The sequence below is a fragment of the Lingula anatina genome, chromosome 5 (genome assembly GCF_051362555.1).
Source record: "Lingula anatina isolate TDL-2025a chromosome 5, LinAna3.0, whole genome shotgun sequence".
NCBI lineage: Eukaryota > Metazoa > Brachiopoda > Lingulata > Lingulida > Lingulidae > Lingula > Lingula anatina.
The window spans coordinates 9462576-9481306 of record NC_141771.1 but is presented as its reverse complement, the minus strand read 5'-3'; the positions used below and the strand labels follow the sequence as shown (position 1 = coordinate 9481306).

At 36.3% G+C, this 18731-nt stretch overlaps 1 protein-coding gene and 1 long non-coding RNA gene across 16 annotated transcripts in view; one reads left to right on the top strand and one right to left on the bottom strand.

The window, feature by feature from the left end:
- Positions 1 to 3737: 3737 nt before the first annotated feature.
- On the top strand, positions 3738 to 5019 carry LOC147761605 (uncharacterized). The gene is made up of 3 exons (XR_015334823.1): positions 3738 to 3884; positions 4226 to 4309; positions 4820 to 5019. It is a non-coding gene; the product is annotated as an uncharacterized LOC147761605 (long non-coding RNA).
- Positions 5020 to 5522: 503 nt separating this feature from the next.
- LOC106150906 (uncharacterized) overlaps positions 5523 to 18731 on the bottom strand; it is a 51066-nt gene continuing 37857 nt past the window's right edge. For 8 of the 15 annotated variants that reach the window (XM_087012583.1, XM_087012591.1, XM_087012584.1 and 5 more), the window contains 9 exons: positions 18386 to 18649; positions 16526 to 16636; positions 13142 to 14349; positions 12657 to 12803; positions 12358 to 12459; positions 11136 to 11389; positions 10678 to 10824; positions 9750 to 10131; positions 5523 to 8815 (listed from right to left, as the gene is read on the bottom strand). In XM_087012583.1, coding sequence (XP_086868709.1) covers positions 8765 to 8815; positions 9750 to 10131; positions 10678 to 10824; positions 11136 to 11389; positions 12358 to 12459; positions 12657 to 12803; positions 13142 to 14349; positions 16526 to 16636; positions 18386 to 18649 — 2666 coding nt within the window. In that variant the 3' untranslated portion in view covers positions 5523 to 8764. Of the gene's footprint in view, positions 8816 to 9686; positions 10132 to 10677; positions 10825 to 11135; positions 11390 to 12357; positions 12460 to 12656; positions 12804 to 13141; positions 14350 to 16525; positions 16637 to 18385; positions 18650 to 18731 lie in introns of all 15 variants that reach the window. The other 7 variants (XM_087012594.1, XM_087012595.1, XM_087012596.1 and 4 more) reach the window with 5 other exon arrangements.

Genomic DNA, 18731 nt, shown 5'->3' with positions numbered 1-18731 from the left:
GACCCGAAGAGTATAGCCCGATGTGTACGTCATCAGCCATTTGATTCAAGTCTTAACTCCCCAACGATTGCATCCACACTCCCGGAATGACCCAGTGATGGACGATTTCAAAATTTCAGCGTTAATTTTTGCTGCATCTCTGGAACCCTCAATACCTTCCTCCATCCTCAGAGGTTGTTTATTCAAGTGATTTACTATATTAGTCCTTTTTCAAACGGACACTTGTTCTTGCGGACTTGCCCTCGAAATGAGGAGAATTATCACTTGGAACCAATGCAGAACTGATTTTCAATTTTAGGCGACCCCCACCCCTCCATATTGAAATAAACCGCAAGCCATAGCTTCAATATGACTTTTTTTATTTTATCCCGTTTCATTATAGCTTTCGATGACGGCTTTCAATGGAATTACCAAGTTTGAGGATACCAACTGCATTTTTTCTAAGCTGTCTTATTCGTGCTATTTTATCGTCTTTTGACCACGATCCAGCTGATGGATCAAGACATACTGACATGCTTTCCTTTTCTAAGTTCTGTTATCCGAATTACTGTCTCACTCGCTCATATAATAATAATAATAATAATAATAATAATAATAATAATAATAATAATAATAATAATATGAGGCTGCCCGGGAGGACTCTTTTCGCCTGAAGGGAGGGCAAACAATCGTCGAGATCGATGGCTAACCAGAGTTGGCTTACCAGCAAAGCAACTGTTCGCTTCGACTTCGTATCTGAACTTCGTGGAATCTTCTGTAATTATTTTTATGTTCATCGTAAAAAGACTATTTCAGTTCTTTCAATTCAATTGAAATTGTCTTTTGGCGTTTCATTTCATAATTATTTCATGTGAAAGAGGAACAAGGCAGCAAAGCTGTCAAATGTACAGACAAAAAACAGAAAATAAAGACGCAAATAAGTGAAAAATCAAATTTTCACAAAAAACTGTTAAATTGCCAGAAAAATTTACCAAACAGACTGCGTTGCCTATTGAAGCTGTATGTTAGACCCATGTTTCTTTCCTGTAAGTTTAAGAACAGTAAGTGACATGATTTCCCTTAAATGGTCATCATAGGAGCAGTGCCCAAGATAGGGGTTTCTTCAAATTTTGATGCAACATTACATAATGTTTAACAGCAAAATGACAATCAAATGTTATTAATAAAATATTAGTAACATGGACATTCAGAAAATGTGACAAGCAAAAGTCTTCAAGATCATGGAACTTTAAAGTCACACCTTGAAAATGCCAATATGTGAAAAATTAAATTTTCACAAAAAACTGTTTAACTGCCAAAAAAAAAAAAAAAAAAAAAAAAAAAAAAATACCAAACAGACTGCATTGCCTACTGAAGCTGTATTTTAGTCCCATGTTTCTTTCCTGTAAGTTTGAGAACAGTAAGTGACATGATTTTCCTTAAATGGTCATCATGGAAGCAGTGCCCAAAATAGGGGTTTCTTCAAATTTTGATGCAATATTACATAATGTTTAACAGCTTATCACAGATATTCAGAAAATGTGACTAGCAAAGGTCTTCAGGCCCATGGAACTTCAAAGTCACACCTTGAAAATGCCAAAATGTAAACAAGACAGCACTGTTCTGAAATGGGTTTATTTCCATTTTTAACACTTTTTTAACATAAAACAAAATAAACATTTTACTGCCATTTTTATATGACCAACTAAGAAAATTGATGAGATGGGAAAAGTATCAATAGAACAGTGTTAAATGTCCAACTTCCTCCATTCTGAGATTCTGAACATAGTGGATGAATGCATCTGACAAACTGCAATGATATGAGTTTATTTCCATTTTTGACACTTTATTACACAATACATGATAACAAGTTTACCATGTTTTTTACATAATCAACTAACAATGTCGTAAAGATGCAGGAAATATCAAACAAACACTTTTAGGCATCTTATTAGTTAAATAATGAGACTGTTAACATGCCTAATAATTGAATCTGAGGAAATGTGAAAAAAAAACAGTATAACTTCTAAAATAATGGCCCGATTATGCTGATTTTCGAACTCAACCTGCGTTTTAGTAAGATTGACCACTCCTGTGAGTATAATGACAATTGGCCAATCCGTTTTTCTTATATTGTGTTATCAGTGTTGCATTTATATTGAAAAAAGTGAAAAAACAGCATAAATTCCCTAAAAGTGACCCGATCATGCTGATTTTCGAACTTGACCTGCGTATTATGAATATTCATCAGTTCTGTAAGTTTCAAGTCAAAAGGTAAAATGGTTTTCCACTTATCGTGTTATCGGTGCTGCATATATGCTGAAAAAAGTGAAAAAACAGCATAAATTCCCTAAAAGTGACCCGATCATGCTGATTTTAGAACTTGACCTGCGTATTATGAATATTCATCAGTTCTGTAAGTTTCAAGTCAAAAGGTAAAATGGTTTTCCACTTATCGTGTTATCGGTGCTGCATATATGCTGAAAAAAGTGAAAAAACAGCATAAATTCCCTAAAAGTGACCCGATCATGCTGATTTTCGAACTTGACCTGCGTATTATGAATATTCATCAGTTCTGTAAGTTTCAAGTCAAAAGGTAAAATGGTTTTCCACTTATCGTGTTATCGGTGCTGCATATATGCTGAAAAAAGTGAAAAAACAGCATAAATTCCCTAAAAGTGACCTGATCATGCTGATTTTCGAACTTGACCTGCGTATTATGAATATTCATCAGTTCTGCAAGTTTCAAGTCAAAAGGTAAAATGGTTTTCCACTTATCGTGTTATCGGTAAAAGTGCACGGCGACGGCGACGACGGCGACGACGGCGACGGCGACGACAGACGCAGATGATGGCTATATGTACAGACACATCTGTGTCTGTACATAAAAAGGGTACAGAGAAAAATGATGTATTTTCTCGGTAAAACACTCAATTTAAAGGCAAAAAAGTGGATTGTGATTATGTTCATTCTACAAAGCAGGCACAATTGACATCGATCACGATAATGAAGCTTTTTAAATGTTATTTATTTACCTATCTATCTCTCGTAATGTTTTATGCCAGTTTTTATGTCTGTTTTTGATGTAATTATCAGTGTTATGATGATTCACCAAAATTCTATGATTGCTGAATCTGTTGCGTAATTTGAACAGAGTTATGAAGGAATTAATTTATTTTGCCTGGTAAATTGGACCTTGCAATTTGTTGCGTTCAAAGATTAATAATGAAGGAATAAAATGGGCTTATTGTAGAACAAGCGCAAAAAATGTCATCGATTTTTATTAATCAACCATTAATGAAAAACAATTTATGTCACTAAAACTGTCGAACAGTCTTCGTTTATCGTGTAGTATCATGGAAGGCGGGATAAATGGTAAAGTCGTTCTCAACATTTATCCTGGTCCAGCTGAAAGTAATTTAGTCTTTCAAGGTACATGTACCCCTGAAAAGAGGCTAATGGCCAAGAAAGTAGACTAAAGACCCCATCCCATTGGGAGTGTTCAAAATTAAGTTATCGTACCAGCAGGAGCGTACTGTCTCTGCGGGGATTCTCCCTGAAGCGCAGTACTAGTCAATTTACAAAAAAAAAAAAAAAAAAAAAAAAAGTGCAGACAATTTTGAAAAAATATAAAGAGATGACAATTTCCCAAAGCCAGGGATTATTTGCTATTGATGTGTTTTCTGAAAGGCATAAAATGATTTGTAATTTAGCAATATTAATATTGCCATCATTGATTGCAGCAATCTTCACCAATAAAGTAAAATGACATATAATGACGACCGCACTATATAAAGATGACCGTGCAGCAAATCTACATTCTTGGGGTAGTGATCGTCTCACATTTACCATGGAGAAGGGTATCTTCGTCGCAGCTTGTTTGTTCCTGGTGATTGCCATTTATTGTGAGTATATCATGGCCAACAGAAGTCTGGCCGTTCGTCTTTTAGTGGACGCTAGCGAAACGGATTCGGCATATACTTTTTTGCAATAGGTGCCTGGGAATAGAGCAAAGATTATTAGCACCATGGTAGATGTAAAATGAAGCCTAAATCTCGTTTCATATCGAGACGTAAGTCTTTTTGCATCGCAACAGTTTTAGAAAAACCGTCCCACCCCCTATTTCGAAAAGTTATTGAATATATGCACAACTACTTGATTTACCAAAGACCTAAGCGAGTCATCGAAATTTCACGAAAACCACCCTGTAATACGATATAATATTATCTAACAATCTGCTTTGTAGGTACTCCCTCTGAGGCCGATCTGCGCGAATCCGACTTCAAGCTCCATGAGACATATCCTGGTGGGCTGCACGTGTCTTCTAAAGGTAAGCTAGCAGTCTACTAACGGATATATTTCCCCATGCCTCAGGTATGTCATGGTCAAATGCGTCAGCGGTGCCGTGACACAATCGTTTTATGTCTAACAAATACCTATGAATATTACAGCAGCTTCAGGAGAATTTGAGAATTCATCCGACTGCTTCATTTAAATTTGGCAGTGCAGAAATGAGCGGTTTCTTCTACATTCTAGACGGATAGGGAAACTTTTGAGTTGCTTCGAATTCTTTAATTCCACCTCACCCTCTCTCTTACCCTTTCTCGATCTACTTTTGTAGCAATTTACATTTGAAATTTCTGTAAGAATACGACATAAAAATTGTAATAATAATACAGATAATAAGGGTAAAAAGAAATAAAATAATAACGACAAGTCAAAGGATAGATAAGATAAAATACAATGTTGTTGAGAAAATAAGCACACTATCCCTTATTTGGGGTTTCGATTTTTAAATAAAATAAAATGAATAAATTAAAAACCAAATCTTATTTTCCAGAACGGCGTTCCCTAGACGATGTTCTCGACTCGCAGGAGAGCGCCAAGTCCTTCGCTGTCAACAAACGCGAAGAAGGAGGCCGCTGACTGGCTCTAAAAACTACACTACTTTTTCTGTTGTGCAATTTTGTTTCTGTGTTTGATTCTGTGATGATGAGATTGAAACAGTTTCAATACAAATAAACACAGTTACTAACATAATGCTCGCGCTTGTGTGTGTGTGTTTCTCTCTCTCTCTCTGTGTTTGTGTGTTATAACTGTCGGGATGCAAATGTTTAGTAATATGTGCATCGCGGCACTGTTGCTATGCGTCGACAAACGGCAAATATAAATAAATAAATGATGAACTACGAGCTTTTTCCTTTCAAATTAATTCTGAACTGCTTTTTTTATAAATTAACAAACAACTAAATGAATAAATAAAAAACCAAATAAATAAACTTTCTGTTTGAAGCTAAATTTTTTTCGATATTCCCTCGTTTATATAGCAAACAGTAGCCATGAACTCTCTCTTCCGTCGCTATATATAAAATCGCACTGTGAAGCAAATACGCCCAAAAGTATAAAATTAGAAAGACTCTTTACGAATTAATTTAAAGTATAATTATTGGTAATACGTTTTCTTTCATCTTCATTTTCTTTTATTTTGCGCTTTTATTACGTATCAATGTTGGCACCTTGAAAAATAAAGTGAAACAACAATCTTTTCGAATATATTCAATTTAATGATATAACCAACAATGTTACAGTTAATGGGTCTTATGTATAACAGAATGATATAAAATACGATGCAATATCACATTATAATGGTAATAAGTGTTACTATACATACAAATGGTAGACTATCATGAAATTTGATAAATCATTCAACTCCTCCTTTTTTGCCCTTATGTAACTATCGTTTTCTACTTTTGAACGTGCGGCTCGTTTGAAGTTGCTACGTGACAGGAGTATCAGACATGACAGTCGCCATCTTGAATTGTGCTACTCTGTCCCAACAAATGAATGAATTTCCAGTTCTGAGGTTTTCCTCCTGCTGCAATCAAAAGGAATACCGTTTTTTTTATACTTGTACCACGTGTTTGCATAGTTGAGGACTATTATCTCATTAAAAAAATACCATATAAATGCTCATGGTCGTGACATTCGAATTTTTTTAATGTTGCCTTCTTTCCAAAAATGATTATATCGTCACATCTGCTCTCTGATAATGGACTACATTGCTCTAGATTGCCGGGTGGTAATATCGGTAACAATTAAAGGGAAAAAGCCAAATAAATAAATAAATAAATAAAATAACGAGCCTTTACAAACAAAATCTTGTACTGATAACTCCCTTAATTTTCTAGTCTACCATCAATTTTAAGTTATGTTGAGGCTACATAGTTCCACAACCTGGGGATAATACAATATTTGTCGGAATTCTCATAGTCTAACGTTACATAAAGCAACAGTGCAGCTTCTTGTGTGATTTATACAACTTGTGACGTCACTGTGCGTCATAACTATGTTAACTTGCACCAACGTTCACTTCTACTTAGTGAGAAATATAGGGTTCCTTATTTAATTCTTTTCACATTTTTCATAATTATATACACATTGTTATTAACTCGTTATATTGAAATAAACAAATATAATTTATTATTGATTATCAGGACTAACTAGAGCTACCAGTTACAGCAACATGCTAAGATAAATTAGTACATAGCACTAACATACACATACATGACGTAAATTTCTGTATTATATTTATAATATATACAATTTATCTGGATGCTCATGTCAATGGAAATACGGCAAATAATACCTTCAACACAAGGTGGCTCTGCTCAAGAAAAGACCCTTCACAACCTTGACTTTCAATCTCGTGCATGGAATTTTTCTGACTCTTTGTAAAAGTGAAAAAAAAAAAAAATTAGATTGTAAATTTCTACAGCACCCTACAAATATCTATCTAGTAAGCCCTGCTTTTATGGCAGTTAGGGGAGTTTCTGTATCAAAATCAATATTTAAAAATATTCTATTTTACAAAATGACACATTTAAACAATTATATTATTTCAACTTTCTCTAACTTTTGGAATGAAAAATTCTTATCAATAAAATGGAAGCTTCTTAACTACAATTTCTACTGAGGACATCAATACAGAACAGTATTATAAACTGGAAAACTGTTTCTCCACTGTTTGAAACCTTTCAAAGAGCACTCTTCATTGACCAATTTTGTAGTTTACGATGAAGCATAACTGTGCTTGCAAAAGAAATAAGACTCTTTAAAAGTCTAAGAAATCTGACTATTGTTGGGGTTCAACTATGTCGCAATGTCACAACCAGTTCCTTCACACCTAACACATCTTATATATGTCTCTAAAATCAACTTATCTTGCTACATCCAGCATATAAAAATTGTTTGATTTACGGGGATTAATTAAGTGTATGAAAGATAAGGCACTGGTGTTATTTCATTTATAGATTATAACAACAGACTGGATCAAAGTGAACAAGGGTCTGAATATTTCACCACTAAATCTTATCTGCTGAAGAAGTAAACCTTGCTGAAAACATGGATTAAAAAAAATAAATAAAGATTATATAAAGATCTACTGTTGATAAACTAATTTCCTGTTCACAAACTCACATAAAATCACAACCAATTCTCTGCATCACATTTAGTCCCCATTTTCAAACAGATACAAATCAACTGAAATATTTCAAAATTGGGTGACCCCTCCCCCCAACCCTTTAGCCCTAGATATGTTTCAATTCTTTCTTAGCACCTTTACAGAATAAGGTAAGGCATACTTCATCCACTGGTACATGAATTGGAAATAGGAGAGTCTAATAAACTACTGACTCGCAATATCTTTTATGTGATGCATGCAATTAATATACAGCAATGCATTTTGATTACTCCTTTGAAAGAGAAAAAGACAACTATTACTAAGTCTGGCCTATGTGGTACAGATAGTATATACAATACAATACAATCTATGTCCTACTGGAAGATTACACTATATTATCACATATCATCTTTGCTCTCACTCCACTCCTTTCCCCATCTCAGATCTCAACAATCAGACATCAATTCTGTATCAGTCTTTTAGGTAACTGACCACTATCAATTAATATAATATGATATAATTAAAGAGGTGAGGGAAAAATCTGTATATATAAGATTTTGCAGGAAAAAAGATGAGGTGTTGTGCACCTTCCTAGAAGGTGTCAAATGACTTCCATAGATCACATGACTTTTTCAGATCACATGACTGGTAGCATCCATATTGGATATATATATTACGTTTTTTGACGTCTCCGACTGCATACATATTATATGAAGTTTATATTAGGAACCCAGTTGAACTATCACACATACCCAGTGGATGCTGACAGCGTCAAATTCAAAGCACAACTGGTGAACAGTTATATATTCCTTGTGGCGCAATATCATTTCTGACAGCATGTTTAGTCATTGTGGTATGATATTACTCTCCATACTCTCAATATTACTCAGAATATCATTTTCCTGGTTCTTGGTTTCCCAGTAAAAAGATTGAAGTTTTGTCTCTTGGCCTTCACGGTTCCTGTACAATGGAAGTAAGAAGTGCAGAATAACCTGGCCAGTATTGCCTCGCCAAAGCCAATATTCCCACAGCCAGAAATCTTCCTTCCAACGGAAAATCAGCCACCAACTGTGTCAGAAAGTAATGGTATAATGGGTTATGTGAACAAATATAATATCTTTTCATGCATTTTCTGTTTCTTTCTGTGAAATCTTGAATAATGCATTTTCTGACATTACTTCCTGCAGTATTTTAAATCACATCTTCAATCAAATACATTTTCATGCCATTTTTCTTGCCAGTTAGAATTTTTTCCACAATGCAATTTTCTTGTCAGCTTAAAATCCCTGTGTCACAAATCCAGTGACGTCATGCTGCTATTTTCAATTAAGATGGCCCTGCAGTGCTTTTGCTCCAATGCGTCTCCTTCACTGTGACCTAAAAAACAATGAAAAAGACAAAACAATCAATGCCATGTACAAGTTGCATAGTTCAACAAAAGGCATATATCTAGGTGGTGGTGGTGGGTGGGTGGGTGGTGGGGGGGGGGGGGGGGGTAGGCGTGATGCCAGGTTAGTTTAAGCTCTGTATGGACTTTAAAAAGTACCATCATAGGTTTCTTCGAAAACATGTAACAAAAATGAATTATATAAAGCTCATGTGAAATATTAAATAAACATTATAAGCCGATCATATATGCTTTAAAACATGCATAATCAAATGAATCTAAAAGTGTTTTTTAGCAAAATTGTTTAATCATGGAGATAGCATGTAACAATTTAACGTTTTTAAACACCAAAGAATATAAATCGACACAAACAAAAATCAAAACAAAAAGCAATAAAATTAAAAATCACACAACTCTGACCAAAAACAATCAATTGAATAAAAAGAAAATAAAACAATTCATATATTAGAAATGAAGGAGAAAAGGTTACCAGTAAATGGAATTAAATGCAAAAGACAACATAAAAACCAAGAGCAAAAACAAAATCAAAGGCAAGCAAAAACATTCTCAAAAGTGCTAAACATCATATCAAACATCAATGTGTAGTAATGCAAAAAGAAAAAATAAAACAAAATAAAATAAAATAAATCAAAAAGCCAAACAGTAACCTTTTCTGAAAATGATGAAAATGTTACAACTATTAATGAGTTATAAAGAATAAAACCAGGCCATGTTTTTTTTTATTGGAAGTGTAGTAGGAAGTCTAGTTAATACTGGAACACCATCTAAGGTCCTAGCCATAAGTTTCTACACTAACTAGGTTCACTTCAAACCACATCGTTGTACACTGATATATCTTACGTCAAAGCCTCCATATAGATAACATGGTGGTAGGATTGGGGATTATTTAGGCTTATAGCTGACCTTCCGTAGATTATTACGCCCTCCAGCATTACGAATGGCGATCATGAGCTCCTCATGGGGATCCAGCTGGGGCTCAAAACGCTTCGATGGTGGCCTCTGATTGGCTGGTTTCAAGTTGACTTTCAGTGCTGTCATTTCAGATGCATCAGGCAGTTTGAAGGTGTCGTCAGATGCTGGTGGTTTGGCCTGTCCATTGGATGTTGGTTTCACAGGTCCGTTAGCGGCTGATTTGACGGAGCCGTTTGGCACTTGGTTGGAAGGTGGTGGCGGAGGAGGCGGTGGTGGTGGGGCAGACGCAGGAGCAGGTGGCGCCACAGGCAGGGGTACAGTGGATATCATGGAAGACCGAGGAGAGGAGTATGGTTTTGGGAGAGCAGCAGACCTAGATGAATAGATGGATAAATGTGCAGTTATGCATCATTCTTTAAGAAGGCAGCAATTGCAAGGAAGAAAACAATAAAGACAAAACCATGCTATGTATGGCATGCAGCCATAATTTGCTCAATTTTAACAACTTTGAAAAAAAAAAAAAAAATTTGGGGGACTGGGTGAGTGTGAGGGGCAGTCCTTTAGGTCTTTCCAAAGAAAGTCAATATTTTCCTTGAAGATATTTTTTCAATAGTAAAATAGGTGCTTTGACTTGTGAATTGATTCTGCAAGGCTTTAACAAAGTTGGAGACTCGTCCTTAAAATATTTTCCATAGCTAAATGAAAATGGTTAACAAATGAAATAAAATTGATTATGATAAGTGATGAGACAGCAGTGTGCAGGGAGCCCTTCCCCAGCAAAGGTCTGCAAACATTTTGTACACATTCAAGTAACTACACATGCTGTAATTAGTATACCAATAAGTATAGAAATGTCAATACAAGTCAATAGAACCATTATACAAAAGATGACAATCGAAAACACCTGACAAAAACATACCTTGAAGTATCCTCCTGTGACTTCTGTGTATTGTACGAAGCTGAAGTCCCTAATTCTGCCTTGATGTCTCGAACTTGTGTAAAGCTAGACTGGCGGTCCAACTTGGCTCCATAGCCGCGGGGAATAGTGCTGGTGATGCTGGAGGACCTGGGACAGGAGATAGTCAGAATTTTATGATGAATATTTATGATTCAAAAGGGAAGTAAAAATAGATATCAGAAAATCGTGGTATTAGATTTGCAGAATTAGTTTCTATAAATAATATATATTTATAACAAAAAAGGTCGTTCAGGGAGAGTATGAAATGACATCCGAATAAAAATGGATACTAGAATCAAATCACACAGATAACTCTTGAAAGTAAAAAAAGTTCCATACTAATCTGATCTAAAAATTTTTTTTTTTGCCTTAAGATATTTTTTGCCTTATAATAGAGAGAAAAAAAAAATCCACGTTACCTCTCAAGCTTTGGTTTTGTGACAGTCGCCTCAGCTTCAACTGTTTTTGCTTCACTGGCAGCAACCGTCTCTGAAGCTGGGGCCCCCTGTCCTTGTTCTCTCGCACGTGCTGCAGCTGCCATCTTTTCTGACTCTGAGATAGCATTGCTAAAGACTTCCATGCTTTCACGTAACATTGCCATCCTCTGCAGGTGCATCTGCATCTGTTCTTGAAGAGATCCTGCCTGCACTATCTTCTTTTCTTCCAAGATTGCCTAAAGTAAACGACAAATACACACATGTAAATGAAATATGAAAACGTAAAGTGTAATACTGAGTTACTACATGCACACATAATTGTATGTGTACGGTCTTATAAAGTCAACCATACCACCTGCTAAACTGATAACAAACAGATTTCCTGCTTGAACTCACACCATATTGAAGTACATTATCAAGAACAGTCATGCTCAAAATCATTGTTTAACATGGCTATTAGTTAAACTTACTCTAGCAGAAGAAACAGTGTAGTCACCAGGACATCTTCACTGCCACGTGTACAACTCAATGTTGAAATCAAAAGTGTGACTGTTAACATATCTGGCTACATAAACAACATGGTACAATTTAAGACCCATTTCCAGTGGACTTGAACCCACCTAACAATGAACCATTATGATAAGCTTATCATGCATGGTCAATTAAATATCACGCAACTTTCCTCAATCATAGACGATAGTGGGAGCAGCAGAAGGATAAGATTTCTTGCTTAATATGAGCTAGTTGTAACTAGACATCCAGCTGAAACGTAAATCTCTACTGGAAACTGGCCTTTGAATGACATCTAGGGCAGGGTTAATATGCCTATTGCATGTCTTAAGCTCTCAGGTGGCTTGAAGTGACCACTATGTGGCCAGGTGCTCACACAATCATTATCAGTCAATGTCCAGACTGGACACAAACTGGACAGCTCTCTAGTAAACCTGTCTAGGACTGGTTTAACACACACACATAAACAAATAGGTCTTAGCTACAAGACCAAAATGTTTTAGTTTGACTCAATAATAGAACATAATAGACTGTTGGACCTGTTTTATATAATATTATTTAATTTGATATTATCTAATTTAATTTCATTATTATTTTAGCGTATGACTACAAACATATCCTGAATTAAAACAGACAAACAAACAAACAATCAATCAATCAAACAAACAAACTAACAGACAAACAAGATATTTACCTGGTTCTGCATGAGCTGGGCTTGCCATAGTCCAAACTGTTGCTGTAACTGTTCATACTGTCCCTGTAACTGTCGTTGTTCTCTTAACTTTTTATCTACCTCCTTGGAAAGATACACAGAAGAAAAGTTCATCTATCATATCCGATCTCCAAAATATAGGAGTAATACAAAATTGGAATTTATGGGTGGTCCAGTATCACATTGAATACAGAAGTAATCACAAATGTTACACAAAAGAAAACAACACTGCAAATCAGGCATATAAAAAATTTATATGTTCACAAGTATTCTCAACCTACCTGCAGCCATTCTTTCTCTGTCTTGAGGCCATCAGCACCCCCTAGTGAAGAGGGTGAGGTGGGGCGTGGGCTGGGATCTGGGGTGTCCATGTCTGTAGTCTCCAGCTCGCTGTCCGTCTCTACTTTGACTGGAACTGCACGGATTGTCTGAAGACAACGTACAAATTGATTTATTTATAGTGAACTTTATAAATTTTATACCACTTTTGTTATCTGTATATCTTTTTTTTTTTTTTTTTTTTAAGAATGATAGCCAACCTGAACACAATTCACGATGGACATCTTGGAAAAAACGGGAATCATTTTAGTAATATATTGTTTATAGTGGGATAAGAGACATTTTGTTGACTTGTTCAGTTGTTGGCCATCCTTAATGCTTTGGACCAATGAAGTTATAAATCCTGGCCTTAAAGACTAGTAATCTATCTAGGGCACAGACTAGATTTGAAAAACACTGCGAAATCAAGCCCCTCCCCCATACTCACCCCTGGTGATGGCATCTTGTTCACATAATAATCTTCTTTTTCAATAATAAACTCTTCTTTCGGGGTCTCTGATGGGGTATTATCTCCAGAGGCAGCATCCTTCTCCTGTTCCTTCTGGGTCTCTTCTTCAGATGACTTCTCAGTCTTTTCCTCAACAGGTGGAGGCACTGGTCCTGGTATGGCGGCCACCTGGCTACCGTATATTTCCTGCAGGCTACGGCGCTGAATAACTTTGGGTTGACTATTGACTACTGGTGGTGGGGCGTCAATTACGACAGGCTGACTAGCAGGTGCTTTGCGTGGGGCACTTTTGGGCACAATGAATTCAGTTTTTCCCATACGCGGGCCAATCCATGGGTTTTTGTATTCAAAGTCATCCTGGTTTGCCCTTCGTTTTGGTTCAGCTTTTTTAACGACTGCTTGTGCTAACTCAGCTTTTAGAGGGTCCGAATGCTGAGCAACATTGGGTTGCTTAGCAGGCTCTTCCTTTTGCTTTTTATTAACTGAGGTTTTCACTGCAGGGAGAGCAATCTGAGATATGGATTTCTCTTCTAGCATGGTGTCTGCCTCTCCTTCACCTTGCTGGGGGTAGTCTACTGGTTTGGATTTTTTGATATTTTCGTCTTCTTTTCCAGTCTCTTTTGCCTTCCCACTGACATTGCCAGAGATTTCCTGTAGAAGGGCTTTTGATTTATTTTTCTTTTTATCTGCTGCGTCGACCTCTTTCTGGGCCTCTTTTATTGAATCAGCATCACTTTCAGATGTTTGGATTTCAATCTCTGGTTTGGGTTTGACATCTTCATCATCTTCATTCCTCGTGTGCTGAACAGGGATTTCCACAGGCTTGTCATCTTCGGTATTCGATTCAGTATTTAGCTCAGGTGAGATATATTCAGGCACCTCCTCTGATTGGCTTATTGTGTCCTCCATTGCCATATACGGAGCATCGTATTCCACTTTAATTCTCTGAGAAGGAACTTTCATCTCCTCCGTCTCAGGAAGTTCGTGAACATCATCTTTAATTGAGCTTGACTCAGAATCAGTATCGCCATGTCGAACAAAAGTCCCTGTTTCTGATTGGTCAGATGGTTGGGAAATATCAGGACTGGAAAGTGGTTCATCGTCTGGAATATTTCCATCGTGAATATCAGCTGTCATCTCACTCATTTTTTCAACAAATTGAGCCATCTCGTTTTTGTACCCTTCGTCTGAAAGTATAGTTAATGAACAAATAAACAAAATTTCAGTTGTTTCGAAAGTTCCCTTTTTTTCATACATGACAAATGTATAAAAAAAGCCCCCCCCCCCCCCCGGACACAAGCATAAATATAATCCAGAAGAACAAAGGTGTTAGCACATTAAATTCTCTAAGCATAAAATTACTGATATATACCTCCTACTTCTCAGTAAAGCAAAAGCTGTTGCTTTAACACTGATTCACTCAAACAAGAGCAGAATATAACTTCCACATATCAAAGCAAAAGCTACCAGTCCTCTCCCTGCACAAACTGCACTGTTGAAGATAATGGACAGGACTGAGCACTGTGTACCATCACATACATAAAACACACTACAATCTCTACAGCTGTCAGCGAATAACTTACATACTAGAGATCTAAAACAAAAACTGCTCTTCACAGGGAAAGCCAAAGGTTAATTCCAAAAATGCATCAAAAACATACAATTAAACCCTGCTAATGAAATGCCTCCAAAGTTAACCCCCTGTTCTCAAAGTCAAATGCAGTCTCCGAAGCATGCAATTAAACCAGTGGTGACTATCTCCCCAAAGTGGCCCGGGTCTGTCTACATGTAAATTACCTACTCACCATCAGATATAAAGACTTAAGTATAGTCTTGGAAATGACCTTCTTCTTGTCTGCTGACTATCAACAGGATTTATCGTACTCATTAAAGTAAAAGGCAACATTGTTGCTCAGACAGGGCACGTTCACATCAGGTTTGATTTAGACTTATAAATTACAGGTTGTCTGATGGATACTGATTGTCAATTTAGATACCAGTTCACTTAATATGGGGGTTTTAACCTGTTCTGCGTGCAATAGGGATTCCTGAGGCTACTGGGTGACTGGTGATATCAACTGGTCTAATACTGGTCCAAGTTAAACTCGGTGTGAAGGCGACTATATGGGACCATTTGTACTTGCTGACAGACTGGAAGTATGTGATGTAGTGGGAGTTAGTGGAAATCTATCATTATATACACCAAGGTTTTTTCACTCGACCTCTCTATTAGGGAGTGCATAGACTGAAGAGGGGGGGAGGCGGATAGGGGGGTCAATTCAGTCCATGGGAAGACAATAACATCTCTGTCCAAACAATCTCAAATAACTAAAAAAAAAAAAAAAAAATTGAGCTGACTTTGGGACCTGCCAAATTGTGTGGATACCAGTCTGATATGGCTGTGCATATGGCAAGCAAAAGATAGGTTAAGTGGGCGAGTGAGCATGTGACATATTCAAACTGGTGACTATCCATCATATTACATAGGAGCTGACATGGAGAGCAAGAGAGTACAATGCACCAAGTTATGAACAAAGCTTTGTCATTTATCTTCAGATGACTCATGTAATATACTTGCTGACAACAGACACAGACTGACAAATTTAAACACACACTATAATAAAAAATAATAAATATACCTGTGAGTAAACAAAATTGAATTTGAAGTAAAGATATATTTTAGATGTTCAAATAATGAGACAAATCTGAGAAGCCTACATGGGATTAAAATTTTGTTGGATTAGTAGCTTCTAATGATTAGATGTCTAGTGTAGTTTTAATTATTAGTAATTTGTGACATCTAGTATCTGGTAGAAATTTCAAGAGGAACTCAATCACATCCGCACATTAAATTCAATATCAGAAAGAAAACAATATGGCAGGTGAAAAGGCTAATTGTGGTAGTTGAGATGGTGGATTGTGACAAACTGGCACACTGCAAAACCTGAGAAGAGAATGAATTAGAATTGAGCTGAAAAGTGAAATTTGGTCAATCATAAAGAGTCTCAGAAAAAGAATCACAATCTACATTAATTGCCATCTTTCAAAAATCACTCAATCAACACAACATATTGGTTAGAGAGAAGACAAATCTGAAAAAGTCATGAAAGCATACAGAGGTTTTAATTATTATAGTGGAGAAGAAAATGTCACTGGTGCTGGGATTCTGCAACGCCTCCATTTTCCAAGGAATTTTCCATGGAATATTCTGCAAAAGTGCATCCCATGTGACCAATCTCTGATAGTATTCTGGGTGCTCTCTCTATATCTAGCACAGAAGGGATTCTAAAGAGGACTATTTGCACAGCACACTTAGGTTTTCACCCAGGAAGGGAAGGGGTTTCTCCATTTGATCAAACGTACCATCCTCGCGTTGAATTGCCTCCTCAGCAGCAGCGATTGTGTCCTCGAAACACATTCCAATGTCATCTAGTGTAGTCACTGATCCATCTCCACTGTTACTTCGACTATGAGCTAAAATTTAATGTTCAATGAACTTTGTTAGCAATATGCATGCAATTGTGGGCAGGGGAGAGAAAAAAAGCTGAAAACAATGAATATTCTCATTAGCACAATAGAAATGAAACAAGAAATACATCAAAAGGTGTCTTGGCTGAGTGCTGCCATCTATAGTCCTGGCGTCTGATGTGAAAATCCTTCAATGAATCAAGAAAATTGGTTCTGTTAGTGTTAAAGTATCTGTAGATTTATCTTCCAGTTAACAGATCTGTATAGAGCATTGGTTTTATAACAAAGAGAACATTATGGTGGACTAAACAATCAGGAACATGTCTGTTTTCATAAGGATATTCTGGTCTATACTTCAAAAGTGGACATGGGCACTCCTGTTTTCTTCAGAAGGTCACAATGACAAAGATTTCTAATTCCTACAAAGACTGCATTCGTGTACGGGAAGGACATGACAACTTTAAGACAAATACCATCACTGACATAAAATACAGCCAAGTTGAACATACAGTGTCACACACAGAGAAATGGCATTAGACAGCTTACATAGCCACAGTGAAGTATACAGCTTGGTGGTGACAGTTTACTTTTGAAGACAAGAAAGTTATGCACATGATATTCATATATCCATCAGTCTCTTCCAGGGATGATATGTGGGTCTGGGCGCTTAAAAAAAAATATAATTCTGCAACAGTTTTAAGCAACCATGACATACCCAATTCTGACTACTATGAGCCATAAGCTCTTTTCTGATGTTGATTCTAAAAATATTTTATCATGTAAGAAATTGATCCGAAAGTGTAAACTTTGAGGCAGAGCAAAGGCCATCTTTTTAATATAAACAAGTATCCCCTATTCTGTCACCACCACTGTGTGTTCACTGGCTATACAGTATGAAGCCATTTGTGGAGATATTTACTGTTAGAATTATTCAATCAAAACATAAAATGATACAAATTATTCAGCTTATCGGAGGAATCTCAAAAGTTGATTGCAAAATTGAATATTTTTTTTAATTTCAGACGAAGTATCTGTGTTCAGGATATTTCTGGTAGTTTTGGCATTGTCTAGTAAACTGTTATTCTTTTCCACAATTCAAAAATGCATTAAATAAAAATCAATTATCATAAAATCAAATGTCTGATCAAATGTCAGAAGGTTTTTAAATATTTTTTAAATAATCCATCTTGTTTGCAGTCGTCTGTTAACTTTTGAGATGATCCACAGCAATACATTAGATTCCCTTAACCATACAAACAAGCAAAGTATACCACTGCCCACATTAATAAATTAATAACACCTATCTCATGCCAGAATAGCTATGCAAGCTACGCAAGAATAATTTACAACAAAATGATAACAAAATCAAACCAATATCTTGCAATAACAATAGCCAGAAATAATTAAACAAAGAAAAAATAATAAATATTGCAGAAAGTGGAACATAATAAGAAGCAGATGGAATCTTTAAAGGTAACAAAGAACACTCTGAGATTATAATTAAAAAAAATATTATTTAATTTTTTTGATAGATTTCCTCATTTCAAGATACTTATGTTGTGGGGGTAGGGGAAGGGACTTATAAGCAAAATGTTTCATGGCACAATTTTCTGAAACGAGAGCTACTCCCAACACAACAAGAAATTGACATTTATGAAAAAATAAAATTAAAAATGAAATAAAACAAAATAAATGAAATGGAAAAAATAAATATATAAAAGGATTCCATCCGTCTCTTAATCTCCATCTTCTTACCATCAGCAACAGGAGAAGTGCCGATACCAGTGTTTACATGCAAAATCCCTTTTCCCGCCACCGCCATATTGCCTTGTCCCAATGGAAGAAAATCTTCAATATTTTCTGGGGTTTTCAAATCCCCTGGGGGAGGTGACACAGGGGGTGGAGGAGCAATAAAAGAACATGGACGGCGTGGTGCTGACTTGGGCTCTTCTTGTATATCGCCACCTACAATTGTGTGAGGTCTTGGAGGTTTACCTGGTTTTTCACGATAAACTACCCCTGTTAAACAAGAGAAAGAAGACAGGAAAGTCAGAAAGATACACATGCCTACCACCTCAGTATATTAAAACTGGTACAAAAA